This window comes from Schistocerca gregaria, chromosome 2 (genome assembly GCF_023897955.1).
Source record: "Schistocerca gregaria isolate iqSchGreg1 chromosome 2, iqSchGreg1.2, whole genome shotgun sequence".
Taxonomy (NCBI): domain Eukaryota; kingdom Metazoa; phylum Arthropoda; class Insecta; order Orthoptera; family Acrididae; genus Schistocerca; species Schistocerca gregaria.
The window spans coordinates 717,133,171-717,155,827 of record NC_064921.1 but is presented as its reverse complement, the minus strand read 5'-3'; the positions used below and the strand labels follow the sequence as shown (position 1 = coordinate 717,155,827).

The following is a 22,657-nucleotide window of genomic DNA, read 5'->3' as shown; positions in this document are numbered from 1 at the left end:
CCACCTATGCAAAGCATATACACACGAAAGTTGAAAATTATTCTCAGTTCCCCACTTCATATTTCAGTTCGCCTACATTCTACGAACACACATAACCTCAAAACTCTTTCAACTAGTGTCGCCAAAGTTGGAACACGCCGAAACTGTTCAGTTTCACCGTCGAGTTGCGCAAACTCGCGGCTCGCATGCGCAGTTGCTGGTAGCGCAGTTGCCTGCAACATAGTGTCGTCGTGTAAACTAGGCTTTAGATAGCAGCCGCGTACGCCTCCCAAGCGCGAACAGCGATTCTTCTTGACAGCAGTAAATTTGCAACCACACAACGTCCTCCACCCGGTTGCGTTGCTTACAGAGAGTTTCTCTGCCCCTAATTCTTGGCTCCCCATGTTTAGGCCCAAACGAGTTAAATTCTTAAATCGAGGTACACAAAATTCTTCAGAGCAATCAGCACATGACATTAAATTTTCCTATCACCTTTGTAATTGTTCCGTTCTTTTACATTTCGTGTTTCACTTTTAATCAAGTATTATCATTCCGTGTGCCACACCAGATCCGAAATCCACAAGCTGCTGCACGCAGCCTACCTGCGGAGTTTCCTGCTGGCGTCTGCCGTCTTCATTGAGAGGTCTTCGCTGCTGGTGACACTCGTCGCCTACTTCCTAATGGGCCGCATCGCTGGTCCTGACCAGGTCAGTACATCCGCATTCTTTCCAATTCCTGTCTCACGCCTGCGTTTCAAGTGACTACATCCTTTACCTGCTGTGTTGCAGATATTCTCAATGGCTCAGTACTACAACGTCCTTAACGTAGCACTGGCCATCATGTTCCCCATGGGCATAGCAGCTATACAAGAAGCTCGAGTCTCAGTCCAACGTATACAGGTAACAACAAATTCCTGATATTTCTCTCCACAAACAGAGATCATTATGCCTTTATATTGTAATTCCTTAACTGGTCAGGTATTACAGTGCAGCAGCATCTTTGTTGTCACCCTGCTGGCTGAATTTAGAAGTACAAGACCATCTGAAATGTCCCATTGTAGTAGATATTAGCAGATATTTATTAATGTTCTCAGTGGATGTGAACTAGCTAATCAAATGTATCTGGACACTTATTTCTAGACAATAATATGGGGTGTCTCCACTCTTTGCCTTTCTGACGACTTGAACGCTGTTGTGGACACTTTCAGTGAGAAGTCTGAACGTCTGTGGAGAAATAACAGCCCATTCTTCCTAAAGAGCCGAAACAAGAGAAGGTAGTGATAGTAGACGATAGGGTCTGGGGCGAAGTCGACATTCTAATAATCCATTCCAAAGGTATTCCAAAGGTTGGGGCTGTGGGCAGGCCAGTCCATTTCAGAAATGTTATTATTCACAAACCATCGCCTCACTGGAGCTGTTTTATCACAAGGTGCATTGTCACACAGATACAAACAATCCTAGTCTCCGAACTATTCTCCTGTAAAATGCGTTCCCAGTACTCTCTCCGTGGCTCTGGTGGTGTATATCCCGTTACACTGAAGATGAAATATTCACTATAGGAGCTCAGGTTTGATAAGGCACTTGTTAGCTACACCTCAGTGACTAAACCATAGATCTCTTCCGCCACTGAAAATAATTGAATATAATCAACACTTAAGCCACTAGTCAAGAGGAGCATACGAAGCATATGCTCAATTGTATGAAACCCCTTATGAAATATCGGTGTTATTAAAATGTCGTTATGAGTGCCACTGTATGGACTAGCAAGAAGTACACGTATAAATACCGACGATGATGCTCATCGTGAGGCATCAGGGTGGTTACGGTCGCCTTTAGGACACTTGCAATTATCAGTATCTGTGTTCAGTCCAACACGTTGTCACTGTGCATCTGATGGCAACTTCTCATGGCGCTACAGCCATACTGCCTTTTGATTGATTATGAGTCAGTAGTATCCGATCCTCTAGATCCTCCACAGCTCTTAATAGCGTGGATTAACAGCCCAACAGTGAAAATGCCTTTTGAGGTATGTGTGACCAAAAGTCGACCATTACACCAAGATGGAACTCTTTGCCATTATGCAGGCTAAAGAGATCCAGAGTGGCTATGTAGATACTGAATTACGGGATGGAAATAACTCCAGATTATGTATTTAAATTACATAAGATGACTCTAAGCAAGGGAACTGTCTCTGGTATGCTCTGATAGTGTTCTGAAGATCCAACTAACAACATGATGAAGGGCTTACATAGTCTTGAGGACACTACGGCGTATGAGATGTTAACAAGCTAAGAAATGTCGTTCCTGCTCCAATGGCCTGACTGCACTCCAAATCATTTGATGCAATCCACGCAGCAAAGAAACCTGTACAGTGCACTCAGGAGACCAACGTTTAGAGATGGAAGCGGTTTTGTTTTGGGTCATGTGGAAATCGAGTGCAACCAGCTGGCAGATATTGCAGCCAAGGAGGCAATACGTATTGAAGCATGGTCTAAAGTTTGCCTACAGACTGTAACCTCGCTGCTGAGATACAGGTCCATATTTCGTACTGCAGCACACCGGCTATTTTTGTGCAATTTTACTACTCTGTTGTATTTGATTTTTACTTTGTCTGTGATCGAATTCCAAGCCTTTTATGGCTTCATCTTCTGGCTCGTATACCCACATGTGTATTTTATGGCTGTAGCAAAGCATATGCTACTGTAAGAGGTCCGTACGTCTTTCGTAGTAAGAGTGACTTGAATTGTGATCCATTGAAGTTAGTGCACTGCCGTACAGTATTGGCTTCCGTCCATTGAAATCAGACGAAGTGCTTTCAACTTGCACACAGATATGGTGTTGCTCTATAACACTTTGATTTCTTACCAGCGAGATGAATGTACAGTGTGCTGTACTTGTGGAGCACGAGTAACTGTAGACGACCCACTCCAAGAATTGAACATGTTCTGTTATTTAAGAGGATCCTGTGGCCCTACTGGTGACCTGCACTCAGTCTTTGGCACTGCAGCAAGAGGTATCATGCACATTATCAAACTTCACTTCCCATTTCCTATGAAAATTACAAATGAAACTGTAAATTAATTACTTTTATCGATTTTGACATTCGACAATTGCATATTTACTACTCAAAATGTTATTATATTTCTTATTATATTTTTGAGCATTTACACTCTTAAGCATTTTTATATGTCACGTCTGTTTATGATTTCAGCTATTGCTGTACTTTTCACACTATACATTTGTTAGTTTATTTATGTCCTGTAAATACGTATATTTTAGTATGTGAGCGCTAATATCCATTCAGTCAGGCTCCTAAACAACAATAGCAAACACAAAAAGGCCAGAATGTGACTGCTGGGAGAAGGATCGGGTTACGTGCACTGCCATCAAGAGTCGTAACCTAATGAATGCAGTTCTACATCTATATCAGAGATCCACAAGCCACCTAACGGCGTGTGGCGGAGGGTACTTCTGGTACCACTAGCTGATCTTCCCTTTCCTGCTCCACTTGTTAGTGACGCCTGGGAAGAATGACTGTCGGTAAAGCTCTGAATTACCTTGAATTTCTTGAATTTCTGTTGTGAGCGAGGGGTTGATCTGAGATTCTGTTATTCTGCGCAACGGATTAATACGAGGTGTACCCTTTACCCTGTGGCTCCTGCAAGATGCAATTTCTTCCCCCACACTACTACAAAAGTCAGACAGACGCTCCTAACGTTCTAAAGAGAAATGTCTGAAAACTTTCAGCAATAAATATCTTCTGGAGTCGTCCGCTGTAAGGAAATAACACAAAAATTCACAAAATTTCTTAAGTAACTAGTGGGATACTTGGGTACTGGAATAGTGCTACTTAGTATAAGAAAAACATGAAACTAACGAAAGTTATTATTTATTTTCAATAAATCCTGAGAAATCACAATGGCACTTCTAGTTATGAATTTTGAATGGTTCAAATGGCACTGAGCACTATGGGTTTGGTTTGGTTGTTCGGGGAAGAAGACCAGACAGCGTGGTCATCGGTCTCATCGGATTGGGGAAGGATGGGGAAGGAAGTCGGCCGTGCCCTTTCAGAGGAACCATGCCGGCATTTGCCTGGAGCGATTTAGGGAAATCAGGGAAAACCTAAATCAGGATGGCCGGACGCGGGATTGAACCGTCGTCCTCCCGAATGCGAGTCCAGTGTCTAACGAGCACTATGGGACTTAACATCTATGGTCATCAGTCCCCTAGAACTTAGAACTACTTAAACCTAACTAACCCAAGGACAACATACAACACCTAGCCATCACGAGGCAGAGAAAATCCCTGACCCCAGCGGGAATCGAACCCGGGAACCTGGGCACGGGAAGCGAGAACGCTACCGCACGACCACGAGATGCGGGCTTTAGTTATGAATTGAACAAATTATATCCTGGTTCTTTTCGGAACGCTAATGAAATATCTATACAAAGTTTGAGATTGTTGTTGACTTGGCAGAATGGCTGAGAGGCACTCCTACTTCATTTGAATAATTATCCTTTAGAATGTTGCTAGGTACGGTCGAGCCTGTCGCGTGTGAAATGCAGTGAAATGTACTGTTGTGGAGGAAATATGGAGCTCGAAATAGCTATAGCGCACAATACCGTAAGCTGCGGTGACTGATGTCTGCGCCGCTCGCTGCTGACAAATAAGATAACTCTCGTTCTATCTGGATTGACCTTCGACAATCAAACTCTCCCTACGCCTTGATGAAGTCAAGGATTCCTATTCGCCCCTAGTCTATTGATGTGGTACACCGGTCAGATTACCAGTCCACTGCGATGCCACTCAAAAATTCGCTCGCAGGCGTTTCACTATAACTCTGTCCATTCACAACGCACATTAAGTGTGTCGGCCAACACAGTGAACAACGCTTAATCGCAAGGACTCAATATAGAGAGTCGCACTTCGATTCGCTTTCGATAGAGGTGCTCTCCCAGTGAAGCACTGAGGAGAGACTTGTTCCTCGCATCAAGAGCGACAACGGAACGGCGCCTCTCCACGCTAGACGTGAAGGGGTATATCTTTCGGTCTCTTCCATTACTCCTTCAGCCCAAGGTGTCAGAAATATCGTCTGCCAATCAGCATTGCTCTTCTAATACTTGAGAATGACGTTTCGTTTAAGGCGACCAATCCGGAAACCTGTAGTATCGGCGTTTGGCGTTTGCTGTCTCCCTGTGAAAATCTCAGAAACTGCATGCTATGTGTAAAGAATGTGCAGGCTGGCCGCTCCCACACAACGTAGCGGAATTTGCTTTTAAGCCGAACACGGGGTCGTCCTTCCTTTCCCTAAGGCGAACGCTGTCTACTCCGGGGGCGGCCACAGACCGACGTAGATGGGTTGGGACTGGCCTCCTGGCGTGCGGTTGCCTCTCTCGAACTAAAAGCTCCTGTGACCGTCGTGTCTGGAATGTATGTGTGTACGCCAGCCTCGAGTATTTCAACCACGGTGCGCACTTCCGATTTATTAGTTATTTGCATATCGTTTACATGATTTCATACAACATTGACTTTATCTTATCGAGTTTGGGTTCGAATGAAGCGTCTTGATGTGCGGAATATGGTTGTGAGGGCGGAATATGTAAGCAATGAAGGTCATGAGACAACGAATTCTTACACTGTAGCGGTCATTTTGCGAGGTATATATGGGAGGAAGTGATATGTTGTACGACCTTTCACGGAAAGTACTCTCTCGCAATTTCAACAGAAAAATCTCTCTTGTAACGTCTGCAACTGGAGTTTTTTGAGCATCTCTGCAACGCTCTCGACCGAGTAAACTATCCGCTGACGAAACGCATTGCTCTTAGTTGCATGTATTTTTGTCCCTCTCTTCTATCAGACCCACCCAATAAAATCCAAGACTGATGAACAATATTCAATAAACAGTGGAAAAAGCGCCTTGGAAGCCACTTCCTTCGTGGATGAGCTGCATTTCCTTAAGATTTTTTCTAAGAACCTCAATCTGGCATCTACTTTTGCTGCTACATATTTGTTTTACTTAGTCATTCCACTTAAGGTCACTCTGCATAGTTACTCCTAGATATTTTAAGGTAGATATTGTTTGCAGCAATTTTTCATGAATAAAGCAGTTGAGCAGTAGTGGATTTTTTTTCCAATGTATGCGCAGTATGTTATATTAATTTACGTCCAGGGTCAACTGCTACAGCCTGCACCATTCATCAGTCCTCTGCAGGTCATTCTGCAAATCGACACTGTTCAAAAAAATAGTTCAAATGGCTCTGAGCACTATGGGACTTAACTGCTGTGGCCAACAGCACTTAGAACTACTTACACCTAACTAACCTAAGGACGTCACACACATCCATGCCCGAGGCAGGATTCGAACCTGCGACCGTAGCGGTCGCGCGGCTCCAGACTGTAGTGCCTAGAACCACTCGGCCACCCCCGCCGGCCAAATCGACATAAGCACATCATCTTACAGCAGTCTTAAAGAGCTTCTGAGGCTTTCTTCTACATCATATATACACTGCAAACAGCAACGGTCCTGTCGCACTTCCTTAAGGTACTCCGGAAATTCGTTTTACATCTTTTGATTTTGTTCCCTTAGGAGCGATGTGTTGAGTTCTGTCTGTAAGTAAGTCTTGAATCCAGTCGTAAATCTGGCCAGATACTCGGTAAGCCTGCATTTTTTTCACTGACCGGCAGTGCGGGACTGTGCAAAATGCCTTCGTAAAGTCAACCTTAGCGCCGTTGTCTACAGCGCTACGGATCTCGCGACGAAACAATGTGACCTGGGTTTCGCAAGACCTCTGTTTGCGGAACCCGTTTCGATTTTGTAGAGGAAATTTTTGTTTTCCAAAAACGTCATAATTATTGAGCAAGATATGTTCCATAATTCTACAACAGATTGATGTCAACCATATAGGCTTATAATTATGTGCATCTGTCCTACAACCCTTCTTGAAAACGGGAATGACCTGCGCCTTTTTCCAGTTGCTAGGTACTGTTCATTGCTCCAGCGGTTTACGATAAATTGCTGACAGAAGGGGAGAAAGGTCTTTTGCATAATCCTATCGAATCTTATGTCATCTGGTCCTGATACCTTTCCGCTACTAAGCCATTGTATTGCTTTCCTACTCCGCGATCGGCTGCCTCAATGTCTCCCAATTATACGCACGTATGATGATTGAAATGAGCGACCGTACTAAGATCTTCCATGCTGAAAAAATTTCGGAAGGCTGAGTTCAATATTCCGTCCTTCTATCTTTTATCCTCCGTTTCGGTGTCGGTGTGGTCACTGAATGAATTAACAGAGGATTTCGAACCGTATACTGATTTTAAGTAAAACCGAAACATCTTTAGGCTTTTACTCATATCGGTTGATAAAATTTTACGTTCAAAGTCACTGAACGCTTCTCTCATTGTCTCATTACTGTCACTTTCGCTTCTTTCAGCGTTATGACATCTCTTGAATCAACGATACTTTCGAATTTCTTTTCCATTTGTGCTCCAAACCTTCCTCCCCTCTCCTGACTATGACGTCCGTCAAAAAATTAATATTTGAAGCTGACTACCCATATACTCTGTCATTTGCATCCTTTCACTCCTGCTAAGCAAAAATATTTTCCTACCTACCATAATAGTTGCTATCACCACCTTTTGATCACTAATTCCTTCTGTGCATCAACTGATTTGTTTGCTGGCACGCTGCTTCAACAAACGTGTCGACCCATTTCGTATGGATGGTTGTATTGAGTGTTTGTGTAGTGTAAGAAATAATAGCTGAGATGTGCTGCTAGCATGTTGTCTTCTTCTCTCCAAGAGCACTATGCTGGCCGCCAATCATAATGGAATACTACTCGTATAAAAGGAGTCGCATGTCAGCATTCCATTAAACCCTTCAGGGATATATTGCTGCCAGCTTCGGAGAGGGCGAAGGTTTGCATAAGACGTTTCCTCCGATACTTTTACTGGTAACGTTTCTTCGCAACCAACAACAACCTCAACGACATCTTCACAACAATATTTTATTTATTAACGAAAGCACACGATTCGGAATAAATCCACGCTCAATAGTCTAACGTGAAAACGTGCAGAATGTAAATGTTGTTAATTCTGCGATTTTCATAGCTGATATCGATATTAGATTTATCACGAAGCATGTAAAGATGTTAATAAGAAACAAAGAATAGTGGTCAAAGTTTCTCCAGGACCAGAATGCGGATTGGTTACTTCTGAGATGAGCATCGCCACGTAATTCCTATCAATTTTCTTCTCCTCCGATGATCCTTCAATCTTAACGTTAGTGCTCTTGCGTTTCCTTTTTGTGCACAGGAGTTCCTTGTGAAGCCGGAGGCGACTGTAGAGGACAGGAGCGGAGGAGCCGCTAAAGGAGAGGTATCTTTGCAGCACGTGTCAGCCACGTGGGACGGCGCCAACCCATCCCTTTCGTCCATAAACCTCAACGTCTTACCCGGCACGCTATGTGCTGTTGTAGGACCTGTTGGGTGTGGAAAGGTAACGAGCTTTTTATTCGTTTTAAGTGGTGTAATATGGTTTTGGGGTTTGTAGCTGTATAAGTAATTACTTACAAATTTACTGTTTTCTTTATGTACAGTGGTTCGTAATGAAACTAATAGTAACTGTGAAATACAAGCTTCAACTGGATCTAGGGAGCAGGGAAAGTTTAAAAACAGCAACTGAAGGAAATAATATGCTCTGTGCGCTAAATTCCAATTTTCGTTTGCTGTTGATACATTTATTTTTCCACTTAGCTTGTAGTTTATGCTACGAGCTGTCCAACTATTTGACCTGTAAGGGTTTAATAGTATATAATATATGCTTTTAGATACATGTACATTTAGAGCAGTTAGTCGTTAGCATGTTTTATTGTGCATTCACGCTATACTGCGTCTGAAATGGAACGTGACAGTTGTTTCTTGCGAGTAACACAATTTAAAAAAATGTGCTGAAATAACCTGGCCCTTTACGCAAGTGGCTTCCATAAATGTTGGTGTGGCTTATACTGTCACACACACTGTCCCATTTAACTTGACCAGCCCAAATAACTTCTCGTACAGAAACAAAATAAAAAATATATCAAGCAAACGCAACTTAGCTACAAAGAGAACATTAACCAGTGTGACTGATTTTCTTGTTACTTCGTTCGTTATGAAGATACGCACAGCAGTACATCTTTTTCGAATATTAATGTTTATTATTTTATTCTGTAAGCCATGTATTATTATCAATAACTGTTGAAAAATGTGTCATGATATACCATTCGCGTACACATTATGTTGTTAACGTAATACAAAACCGACTGACTCTCCCGTTCTGGCAACACTGCATCTACCAAGGGTAACTTAACTTTTCCACCTGCTGATGTTGACATTAAACAGTTGTAAACACAAGGAAAATGCACACAAGGAAATGGATGAACAATAATGGTCCTATAATATTCTTTTGGGGTATTAAAGAAAGTACTTTTGTATTTCAGATTTCCGTCCATTAAGAACGGTGTGTTCTTAAGTAATTAACTAAAGAGGGATAAATAGTCTCCGTTAACGGTATAGCAAACTCAAACAGAAAGATCGTATAAAAGGATTGTCAGCTAATTTGCCTCCTTATTTCATTTATGCAGAGCTCCCTGTTGTACCTGCTTATTAATGAGCTGTCACCAACATCTGGAAAGCTCAAGATTGGAGGGAGGGTATCATATGCAAGCCAGGAGCCGTGGATATTCGTGGGTACCGTGCGGCAGAACATCCTGTTCGGACAGCCTTACGACAAGAAGAAATACCAGAAGGTGGTGGAGGTGTGCGCCCTGTCCAAGGACTTTGAACTGCTGCCGTACGGGGACAAGACGCTGGTGGGAGAGAAGGGCATCACACTCAGCGGCGGGCAAAGGGCCAGGGTGAACCTCGCCAGGTACGTATAACAGGAGGAGGTGCCAGAGGATGCAAGAGTTGAGTGTCCTGTCCAAGGACATCGAGCTGCTGTCGTTCAATGTCACAACGCTAGTGGGCGAGAAAGGAATCACCTTCAGGAGCGGGTTGTGTCTCTAGTGGTGGTTCGTAGTTTAGTAACGTTAGAGTAGTCCACTTTCTCTGTATCCGTGCACATATTCACTGAGAGGGCAGGATCACGGGAAGGCAATGGATGTGTTGTCGGTGGTGCGCGCTTTGTCTCTGTTCAGTCCTGTAAGAACGATGCTCAGAGTCAAATAGGCGGCGTTGTGATTACCAGTGGATCGTCGATTAACCCCATGCGGCTCTGCAGGGGTGGCATGATGTCTATTCCTCAAAAAGTTGTGGCCATCTGTGTGGTGGTTTACGTGTGTGAATGCATTATCTCTGTGATACTGATGAGTCACGCGAGACATAGGTGAACTAGGAAACGGGAATTCCTGTGTAATCTCAAATATATATTCTATGATCCATGCATCTTGCACCAGTTGTGTGCTACAGTGCGTGGGAGAATTAATATACAAATTTTTTAAAAGTAAGTTACTGACATTATTTATAGGAGGGAGGAGAAAACTAGTGTTTAACGTCCGGTCGAAAACGAGGTCATTAGAGACGGAGCACAAGCTCGGATTAGGGAAGGATGGGTAAGAAAATCAGACGTGCCCTTTCAAAGGAACCATCCCGGCATTTGCCTGAGGTGATGTAGGGAAATCACGGAAAACCTAAATCAGGATGGCAGGACGTGGGATTGAACCGTCGTCCTCCCGAATGCAAGTCCAGTGTGCTAACCACTGCGCCACCTCGCTCGGTCCATTATTTAGATATTACATATATTTATTATCCCACAATATAGGAATTATTATTATCCACCTGTTCTCTTTCACTGTGCAAAAGGAAGGTTTTGGCATTTCTGTCATGTTTTAATGTTGACGTCATGACTGACGGTGAAGGTGATTCTGTGTGTACTAACGTGCAAGAAATGAAGGTGACTGGCAGAAAAAAAAGGCAGCAGTACGAAAAACTTGGGCCTAGACTACGAGAGTGAAAAAACTTGCAGATCTGTTTCAGAGAGAGAATAGGGTAGCAGTTGCGAAAGCTAACCTCAGTTGGTGCGAATATCACACACTTACAGTTAATGATGTGGAAAATCCCTTGGTGAGTTTTGTAAACTAGGGAACTATAAGGAAAACAAGGGACTCACTTGCAGTGTTGGGAATATGACGCATCTCATGTACACGTGAGAGAGTTTGTGCTGGAAAGAGTGGACAATCAGTCAATCCCATAAGCAATAGAGAAATCGGCTGCGGCGGAGCACACGGTGTGTTAGACCGACAACATAGTAAAATTCACCGCCACTAGTGTTCTTGGTGTAGAGTAGAGCTATCACACTCCCTTGTTCAGGGAAGTTGTAGAACTACACAAACTTGATCATAGCTTCAACAAGAAGGAATAGAGCTTCAAGGTGAACGGATCGTGGAATCCCGTCCTGCAGCAAATGATCGTTGCAGATAGCAAGGGGAGACCCGCAGCAACAATGACCACGGAGAAGCCGTTGGAAGTTGGAGTGCTAGGTACATGTAATCTGCGGCCGCGTGCTACTCTCCAGCAATGGAGGATGAAGGTTTGACAATGCCAGCCACTCATGCTGGCGAAACATCAGACAAATCATCAAACAAGCATCTGCCGAAGAACCAAAGACAGAAACCATCAGACAACTTGTAAACCACAACCTGCAAAATGCTCTTTATGCAGCCTTGTGCATGGTAAACAGAGAACATTTTGACAGTGGGGCTAAAAGAAATTTATTGTATACATATTGCATGAAGAAGAAGTGGGAAGAAATCGACAAGGAAATATGTACGTTCTGTAAAATCTGTTCTTGAAATGCATCGAATTTATAAAAATGGAAATGAAAGGAATGGTTTTTGCAGTGTCTGATACAATACATGCAAAATTATATTATGTTGTTTTTGTTGTGGTCTTCAGTCCTGAGACTGGTTTGATGCAGCTCTCCATGCTACTCTATACTGTGCAAGCTTCTTCATCTCCCAGTACCTACTGCAACCTACATCCTTCTGAATCTGCTTAGTCTAGTCATCTCTTGGTCTTCCTCTACGAATTTTACCCTCCACGCTGCCCTCCAATACTAAATTGGTGATACCTTGATGCCTCAGAAAATGTCCTACCAATCGATCCCTTCTTCTGGTCAAGTTGTGCCACAAACTTCTCTTCTCCCCAATCCGATTCAATACTTCCTCATTAGTTATGTGATCTACCCATCTTATCTTCAGCATTCATCTCTAGCACCACATTTCGAAAGCTTCTATTCTCTTCTTGTCCAAACAATTTATCGTCCATGTTTCACTTCCATACATGGCTACACTCCATATAAATACTTTCAGAAATGACTTCCTGACACTTAAATCTATTCTCGATGTTAACAAATTTCTCTTCTTCAGAAACGCTTTCCTTGCCATTGCCAGTCTACATTTTATATCCTCTCTACTCCGACCATCATCAGTTATTTTGCTCCCGAAACAGGAAAACACCTTCTCTACTTTAAGTGTCTCATTTCCTAATCTACTTCCCTCAGTATCACCCAACTTAATTCAACTACATTCCATTATCCTCGTTTTGGTTTTGTTGACGTTCACAATATACCCTCCTTTCAAGACACTGTCCATTCCGTTCAACTGCTCTTCCAAGTCCTTTGCTGTCTCTGACAGAATTACAAGGTCATCGGCGAACCTCAAAGGTTTTATTTCTTCTCCATGGATTTTAATACCTACTCCGAATTTTTCTTTTGTTTCCTTTACTGCTTGCTCAATATACAGATTGAATAACATCGGGGAGAGGCTACAACCGTGTCTCACTCCCTTCCCAGCCACTGCTTCCCTTTCATGTCCCTCGACTCTTATAAATGCCATATGGTTTCTGTACAAATTGTAAATAGCCTTTCGCTCCCTGTATTTTACCCCTGTCACCTTCAGAATTTGGAAAAGAGTATTCCAGTTAACATAGTCAAAAGCTGTCTCTAAGTCTACAAATGCTAGAAACATAGGTCTGCTCTTCCTTAATCGGGCTTCTAAGATAAGTCGTAGATTCAGTATTGCCTCACATGTTCCATCATTTCTACGGAATCCAAACAAATCTTCCCCGAGTTCGGCTTCTACAAGTTTTTCCATTCGTCTGTAAAGAATTCGCGTTAGTATTTTGCAGCTGTGACTTATTAAACTGATAGATCGGTAATTTTCACATCTGTCAACACCTGCTTTCTTTGGGATTGGAATTATTATATTCTTCTTGAAATCTGACGGTATTTCGCCTGTCTCATACATCTTGCTCACCAGATGGTAGAGTTTTGTCAGGACTGGCTCTCCCAAGGCCGTCAATAGTTCTAATGGAATGTTGTCTATCCCCGGAGCCTTATTTCGACTCAGGTCTTTCAGTGCTCTGTCAAACTCTTCACGCAGTATCGTATCTCCCATTTCATCTTCATCTACATCCTCTTCTATTTCCATAATATTGTCCTCAAGTACATCGCCGTTGTATAGACCCTCTATATACTCCTTCCACCTTTCTGCTTTCCCTTCTTTGCTTAGAACTGGGTTTCCATCTGAGCTCTTGATGTTCATACAAGAGGTTCTCTTATCTCCAAAGGTCCCTTTAATTTTCCTGTAGGCAGTATCTATCTTACCCCTAGTGAGATAAGCCTATACATGCATTTGTTCTCTAGCCATCCCTGCTTACCCATTTTGCACTTCCTGTCGATCTCATTTTTGAGACGTCTGTATTCCTTTTTGACTGCTTCATTTACTGCATTTTTATATTTTCTCCTTTCATCAATTAAATTCAATATATCTTCTGTTTCCCAAGGTTTTCAGCTAGCCCTCATCTTTTTAGCTACTTGATCCTCTGCTGCCTTCACTATTTCATCCCTCAAAGCTAACCATTCTTCTTCTACTGCATTTCTTTCCCCCATTCCTGTCAATTGCTCCCTTATGCTATCCCTGAAGCTCTGTACAACCTCTGGGTCTTTTAGATTATCTAGGTCCCATCTCCTTAAATTCCCACCTTTTTGCAGTTTCTTCAGTTTTAATCTACAGGTCATAACCAATAGAATGTGGCCAGAGTCTACATCTGCCCCTGGAAATGACTTACAATTTAAAACCTGGTACCTAAATATCTGTATTACCATTATATAATCTATCTGATACCTTTTAGTATCTCCAGGGTTCTTCCATGTATACTACCTTCTTTTATGATTCTTGAACCAAGTGTTAGCTATGATTAAGTTATGCTCTGTGCAAAATTCTACCAGGCGGCTTCCTCTTTCATTTCCTTGCCCCAGTCCATATTCACCTATTACGTTTCCTTCTCTCCCTTTTCCTACTACCGATTTCCTATCACCCATGACTATTAAATTTTCGTCACCCTTCACTATCTGAATAATTTCTTTTATTTGATCATACATTTCTTCAATTTCTTTGTCATCTGCAGAGCTAGTTGGCATATAAACGTGTACAACTGTAGTAGGTGTGGGCTTCGTATCTATCTTGGCCACAATAATGAATTCACTATGCTGTTTGTAGTAGCTTACCCGCATTCCTATTTTCCTATTCATTATTAAACCTACTCCTGCGTTACCCCTATTTGATTTTGTGTTTATAGCCCTGTAGTCACCTGACCAGAGGTCTTGTTCCTCCTGCCTCCGAACTTCACTAATTCCCACTATATCTAACTTTAACCTATTCATTTCCCTTTTTAAATTTTCTAACCTACATGCCGATTAAGGGATCTGACATTCCACGCTCCGATCCGCAGAACGCCAGTTTTCTTTCTCCTGATAACGACATCCTCTTGAGTAGTCCCCGCCCGGAGATCCGAATGGGGGACTATTTTACCTCCGGAATATTTTACCCAAGAGGACGCCATCATCATTTAATCATACAGTAATGCTGCATGCTCTCGGGAAAAATTACGGTCGTAGTTTGCCCTTGCTTTCAGGCGTTCGCAGTACCAGCATAGCAAGGCCGTTTTGGTTATTGTTACAAGGCTAGATCAGTCAATCATGCGGACTGTTGCCCCTGCAACTACTGAAAAGGCTGCTGCCCCTCTTCAGGAACCACACGTTTGTCTGGCCTCTCAACAGGTACCCCTCCGTTGTGGTTGCACCTACGGTACGGCTATCTGTATCGCTGAGGCACACAAGCCTCTCCACCAACGGCAGGATCCATGGTTCAAGGGGGGAGGAATTATATTCACAAGAAAATGTAATGTAGGTTTCAAGATGCCACATACTGCCACAAATGAGTAGTGTGATCGAAGCACATCCCAACAGGATATAATACGTCGGAATACTAGCCTACCTCGACTTGAACCGCAAGTGCATGCCGCAAAGAAGAATTAGATCTTTGTTTAATAACTATTGGTTATTGGTTATTGAAGATACCTACTGAAGTTATTTTCTACCTGAAGCTGCTTTGGGTGTACGACTTCGGTATCCCCCTGCATAACGATAATAGCGATATTATGTGCATGGCCCCTGATGTAATGGCTTCAAGAGGTACTTAGAAAAGTCTTATTTCTTTACATTGCTAAGTACTTCAGAAAACACTCAGAAAAATAGAAATTTTGTGTTTGTTTTCCGACACCTACTCAGCTCAGAACAAGAATAATACATAATACCTGAGGCATTATGCCCTTGAAGTGGCTTCAGTTTTTCATTACTTCGTTCCTGGACATATCTTTTTACCTTCTTAAAGTGCTTTTGGTTGAGAAAGAGGATAGGAGAATGGTCTATGTGTTTACTTCAGAGGGCTGCTACAGACTAGAATACAGTAAAACCCGAGTTAAGCGCCCTTTCTCTGTACAGAGGATGATCAAGGAAGATTGTCAAGATTTGTAAGCAGTAGCTTCAACTCTAGTTAAGAAGCAGAAGTGGACTTCTGGGCAGAAGATGAAATTTCGCAAAACTTGTGTCATGGAAATGGAAGCTAGGAAGCCTAGCATTATCCAGTTTAAAGAAAACTACTCTCCATCGACTTTTTAGCAGGAAATTGATGTTTTGTACAAAAGTACTGGACAACCACGGACACACAGAGCAGTAGCAGGCTTCAATCCTATTTACCTGCTGAATGACCTCTTGTCTGCTGTTGACAAGCTCACAAAATGCGGAGTGCTTATATCTTCGTGACAGAATGATTACTGCTGTAAAAGCCAAGGACCTGTCCCTACTCCTCACATAACTGAAAACTTTCATGCCGTGTACCGTGCTCTTCAACCAGACATTTGAGGTGCAGCGAGCAAGAAGGAGCAGGATACCGACGGCTGAAAGTAAGTTTAGATTTCGATATAGACGGTTGCTTAGAATTGGTGTGACTGGAACCCCAGATAATTATTAAAACTTGAAAGTAACCAAAATTTCATATTGAAGTAAATCCGAATTCAACTACATTTAAAAACAAAGCATTGATGAAAACTGGACTTTTGTAAAAACAACCCATTTTTAAATACAATTTTTCAAATTTGGCGACTTGGACTGACATTTTTTGGGTAAATAATGGCCATTAAAAGACGATTTTAATTTTCCTATATATTTTGGACTATAATTGTTTATGAGCCAAAAATATGCCTGTTAATGTGCTCAGTTTCATACAAGAAGAGCACACGCAAAACGCAGAATAAATCAGCTCCACGTGTGTGGGTTAGCTCCTTCTCGCATTTTTGCGCTGTATTATAATCCGACATTCAAAGTCGGTTAAGTCGCGATTTGGTGCCATTAGCAGCTGGCGCAGATGTACTGTACAGAGAGAGACATTCCAGAGAACTACGCATTAAAATCATACTTTATTCAGCGCTGCTGGCTTCGGACACGTCCCATTTTTAAGAGAATCTGTAACAGATGTGGATACATCGTACTCGTCTCGAGATACAAAAATCGTGTGCCATGCGTAATTGTGCACAGCACCGTCACCAAAGAGCAGTATCTCGTGATGTAAAACTACAACACACACCAGCACACAGCTATTTATGGTACCGACATTTACCAGGGTTTTGTAATGGGTATCTACATCTACATGACTACTCTGCAATTCACATTTAAGTGCTTGGCAGAGGGTTCATCGAACCACAATCATACTATCTCTCTACTATTCCACTCCCGAACAGCGAGCGGGAAAAACGAACACCTAAACCTTTCTGTTCGAGCTCTGATTTCTCTTATTCTATTTTGATGATCATTCCTACCTATGTAGGTTGGGCTCAACAAAATATTTTCGCATTCGGAAGAGAAAGTTGGTGACTGAAATTTCGTAAAAAGCTCTCGCCGCGACGAAAAACGTCTATGCTGTAATGATTTCCATCCCAACTCGTGTATCATATCTGCCACACTCTCTCCCCTATAACGCGATAATACAAAACGAGCTGCCCTTCTTTGCACCCTCTCGATGTCCTCCGTCAATCCCACCTGGTAAGGATCCCACACCGCGCAGCAATATTCTAACAGAGGACGAACGAGTGTAGTGTAAGCTGTCTCTTTAGTGGACTTGTTGCATCTTCTAAGTGTCCTGCCAATGAAACGCAACCTTTGGCTCGCCTTCCCGACAATATTATCTATGTGGTCCTTCCAACTGAAGTTGTTCGTAATTTTAACACCCAGGTACTTAGTTGAATTGACAGCCTTGAGAATTGTACTATTTATCGAGTAATCGAATTCCAACGGATTTCTTTTCGAACTCATGTGGATCATCTCACACTTTTCGTTATTTAGCGTCAACTGCCACCTGACACACCATACAGCAATCTTTTCTAAATCGCTTTGCAGCTGATACTGGTCTTCGGATGACCTTACTAGACGGTAAATTACAGCATCATCTGCGAACAACCTAAGAGAACTGCTCAGATTGTCACCCAGGTCATTTATATAGATCAGGAACAGTAGAGGTCCCAGGACGCTTCCCTGGGGAACACCTGATATCACTTCAGTTTTACTCAAGTACTCGTGGTTATTACTAACATGAGCAGAACACTTACACGCAGAAACATAGTGTAGTACAACCTGAAGCTACTCACTTGACGGTATCCAAAATTATTAGGAGATGAAAGGAGGTCCTCGACAGAGTGTGACAGAAATATTCATACAGATTTTGCATAAAATGATTCTCCTTTTGTCAGTTGCAATATTTAATGGTATAATATCATAAGTATGGTAATAAGACAATTACTTACTGTTCCATTTCACAGGGCTGTTTATCGGGAGGCAGACATTTACCTTCTGGATGACCCCTTGTCTGCTGTTGATACACATGTCGGCAAACATCTCTTTGATGAATGTATTAACTCTTATTTAAGTGGAAAGACGAGAATTTTGGTCACTCACCAGTTGCAGTACCTCCAAGGAGCAGACAATATTGTGATACTGAATAAGGTGCGTTGATCTCCTTTCACATATGAACAGCAGCTGCTCGTTGCATTGTTTACATTAAAAGAAAATTTGCTTCACAGGGAATCATAGAGCATCAAGGAAATTTTGAAGAGATTCTGCAGAGTGGCGTCAGCTTTTCCAAATTGATGTCAAGCACGGAAGAGGAGATCGAAACGGAGGAGTTGAGTAGTAATCTACGAAGAAGCACCAGAAAGTCTATGCAGGTAACTCTTTTATTTTGGAAAATTTGGGACTATTTTCTCAGATTATTGGCCTTCTCAACAAATATTTCTCTCTTTTACAGGACGAACAAAGTAAATTAAGACGTTCAAAACGTATCGGATCTCAAAGAGCCAACGTAAATATGCTCGACAGGCAGATATCCACGTTGTCGGAAGTGGTAAGTACTACCCTTAAAGGTACAGTATACTGTTTCAACACTTACCTCCGCTGATTTTTAGTTCGCAGATGTCAAGTGTGAGATCTTTGATGAGGAACAGCAAAATCTCAATAAATTTCAAAGTGTGCTATTTTTTTGATGGTCTAATATATTACTGTGAGAGTTCGTTTTTCTGCCAAATATGTAACTATAAAATAGTTTGTTTTAGTCTGTGGTGGTCCGAGAATCGTTTCGAACAACTAAGGACTGCTGTCTGAAGAATATAATCAAAATTTTGCTATGGTAGTGTTCCACATAATTTTAAACTGCAACTTAAGGTGGGACTGGTGGCCAGGAAGTGAGTGAAAACATTTAGACGCAGTTGTAAAAGCAATTAAATCACACAAGTTAGCGTAACGTACCCTCAATGCAGATTGCGGTAGGTTCAGTTATTTAGAAGACCAATGGAATTTATATGAAGAACGTTATGTGGAAGAAGTTTCAAACATCTAAGATTAAATCTGCTTCTGATTTATTCTTTGAATTTGTAGGATACAGACGCACTAAAGGACTCATTGAAGCCATTTGATCAGAGACTAGACTATTAACACATATTAGAATGAAAAGAAACAAGTGCATATGAAGGAAGGTCCTTAGACCGAGAGTAATTTTTATTATCAACCCACTGATTCGATTCATAGGCATATATTTGTTTTCGTAATGAAAACTACGTAGCCAACTATGACATTCTATAGGTCGCGGGATGTATTGATTTTTGGTTCTTTGCGAGGACGTATTAGAATACGAGGACGTGCTGAAAAGTATTTCCTCCGAATTTTTTATGTGAGAACGCTGAAAGGTTTTTAAGTAAAACAAACTTTATTTACGTTCTACGTATTTATTCTTCATGTAAATGTATTTATTCCTCAACATAATCACGCTGGTGACGAATACATTTATCCCAACGAGAGACCAGTTAGTTGATACCGTCTCTGTGGGATGTCTGACTTTTTTGACGTAGCCATACATTCCCGTTTGCTGTCACCATTTCATCACTATCAAAGTGAAGTTCTAGAAAGTGTTTTTATATTTTGGAAACGATTAAAATCGGTTAAGGCCATGTACGGACTGTATGGAGGATGATCAATGAGAGTGAACACAACGCGTCTGATTCTTGTCAATGTCGCAGCACGCCTATGTAGTCTGACATTGTTATGGACAAACTCATCGAATTCAAAACTCTATTACACTGTTCCTCACACACCAACAAAGCTAAGTTACACAACGTTATGTTATTACGTTATACGACGCCATGTTACATGCCTTAATTAGCAGCCCTGTAGCGCCAGAGGAATGCAGAAGTGTAAACATGAAGTTTAAAGATGTAGAATGTTAATAACGTGTGTTTTATTTAAACGACTTTAAGAGTTTTCAATTAAAAGTACGGAGGTACTACTTTTCAGCACGGCCCTGTAACACTATGACAGAATTATGTTCTCATTATAAATTAGACATTTACTTTTAATTAACTACTAACGCTCTCCAGTCATTGTACTGATGAGTATATAAACAAAATTGTGTTAAAACTGAATTAACTTGATAGCGTAAGACAGGAAACCAATACCCTTCCGAGAATACGATCTAATAATTACATCTTCGATTCTTTATGTAACCAACAACCAACGCCTTCGCGATAATAAATTAGACAGTTTTACTATTTAACCTAAACTACTATACAAGGCAAAATTCTGTGTTTTTAAAGTTGCCATTTTACTCACTTACTCCAGTTTTTGCAAAATTCGCGTAACTATCGTTCTTTCGTAACTCTTTCAATATGCGAGCAAATACACCTTTGGTCTATAAAGTCAGCGATATACTATTTGCGCTTCCTTTAATGTTTTGTTGATTTTTATTTTTATAAAGTTAACATTTGTGATTCTTACTATGTTCTTCGCTTGGTTTGACCCAGTACGTGTTATATTCTTATTATTTTTACTAGAAATAGGTCTTACGCTATTTTATTTATCTCTTTATGTTTGTGTATTTTTATTATTCTTAAATGAAGCCACTACTCGACAACTGATGCCGAAGTTACCTTTATTCTACTTTTTTATTTTGAAATAAATCTCAGTAGAGTTCACTAACATACTTTTCCCATTAACTGGTTACTCATTAGTTGAAAACTAAAATTATATTATTTTATTATTGTTGTCGCTGCTGTTGCTTTATCGTGATATTATATCACTGGGGCAAAATAATTAAGTCGGGTGCTTCGGATTTCACTTTTCACAGAAAGAGCATCTTTATTTCTTTTAGTACCAGTACAGTCTGTCGTCACTGTGGACGAGTGTCCGTGTACCCTAGGAAAAAAAAACGACTAAAGTGTAGACAAAAAAAAAAGTCGCCGCTACCACCACTTAGCCCTATATCTAACATAGGCAACCAAAACCTCTTCCTCATCCACCTTTGGCCTCTATTTTGACATCCCACTGACTGTTATAGCGATCTGGGTACTCGACACATATTTTCTTCTAAGTAGCTAATAACACTCTGCGTGGCATGTCTTAATGGTTACTTTCCCGATACACATAAAGTAATAATTCGGCTAAAGATCTTGTCACACTTCAATGCTAGTTATGCTGTTCTGTGAATTTATAGTGCTGTGACAGAAGTGAATAGTGCAGGCTTTTAACTAAGGACACAAATGAGTCATATCTTTACGCAGTCAGTGCAGTTTGGACACAACCAACCCCTACAATCCTATCAGGAACCGCTCTTCACCATGCGAGGTTCTGGGCTGACCACTATTCAAGTATATCGGAACACTATATTGGACTTCATACAGATTAATAATTCCATCAAGAAATCCACACACACACACAACAAATGATTCGTTAACATACAACAATCTCTCTAACGAAAGCTCATTGAATTCAACTGTTCATTGTCACCCTGCAATGACTAATATACTGTAGAAGATACCACCGATTCCCAGTCGAACCCAAACAACGAAACCCACAATTCTAAACACTGGCCAATCCCTGCAAAATTAGCACAAAACAATTCTACTGACACGATTTTAACAGGAAGTTCAGCAATATTGCTGATTTGCCCTTTTTGAACTTCAACAACCATGGTCAGGTAATTTATCTCCAGCATGATCCAAGCCGTTCTCCGATGAAAATGGCACTGACTATTAAGACCAAGTAAACCCATTGACGAACCATTAAGAATGAATAAACGAATAGCAGTAATAGAATTTTTAACAATTAATTAATTGTAGCCGTAGGCCGTCGCGACTTCGAACAGCGCCAGCAACAGCGTTAAATGCGATCTTTGCCATTCAGGTTGTTGCTTAGCTAAAACTCCCGCCACTGCAGAGTAACTGGAACTCCCGCCTATGTTGAATTAACAGTATTCTTTTTTCCCGTCGTCCTCTTTACCACATTACATATACAATCATTTATATGCTTAATAAAATAGTTTATAATAACATTTTTTAACTATACACCGGTCTGCAAACTACTCCGTAACGAGTTGAGACGATAATTTTGCCCGTAACGACCACCAGAAAATTTTGGCACGTTACAAAATATACCATAACGAATCACAGATTTACCTCGTGAATAATTATTTAGCCGTAACTGGAATTAGACAGAAGCTAACCTTGAGACGATAAACAAATTTCATTTAAAAACTAGAAATTACTTCACGAATAGCAAATTTTTTATTCTAAAATGATAGAGATGGTTGAAAATAAAATAATTTTTCTTAGCTAGAAAACAATTCATTGTTTATTGTGGCATAAGGAGACAGACAACAGTAATATCGTCTTCAAATGAAATCTTATGTTGCACGTGTAGCAATCATACCAAACTGTGGGACGTCACCTACACCATCCTCGGAGAAGCAGATTTTATATAAATAC

The 22,657-nt window shown here is 41.3% G+C and overlaps 1 protein-coding gene across 3 annotated transcripts in view; it reads left to right on the top strand.

Moving 5' to 3' along the window:
* LOC126334846 (ATP-binding cassette sub-family C member 4-like) overlaps positions 1–22,657 on the top strand; it is a 130,854-nt gene that overhangs the window by 56,583 nt on the left and 51,614 nt on the right. For all 3 annotated transcript variants that reach the window (XM_049997516.1, XM_049997515.1, XM_049997514.1), the window contains 7 exons: positions 548–686; positions 768–878; positions 8,292–8,474; positions 9,601–9,887; positions 18,170–18,353; positions 18,431–18,574; positions 18,655–18,750. In XM_049997516.1, coding sequence (XP_049853473.1) covers positions 548–686; positions 768–878; positions 8,292–8,474; positions 9,601–9,887; positions 18,170–18,353; positions 18,431–18,574; positions 18,655–18,750 — 1,144 coding nt within the window. The remainder of the gene's footprint in view (positions 1–547; positions 687–767; positions 879–8,291; positions 8,475–9,600; positions 9,888–18,169; positions 18,354–18,430; positions 18,575–18,654; positions 18,751–22,657) is intronic.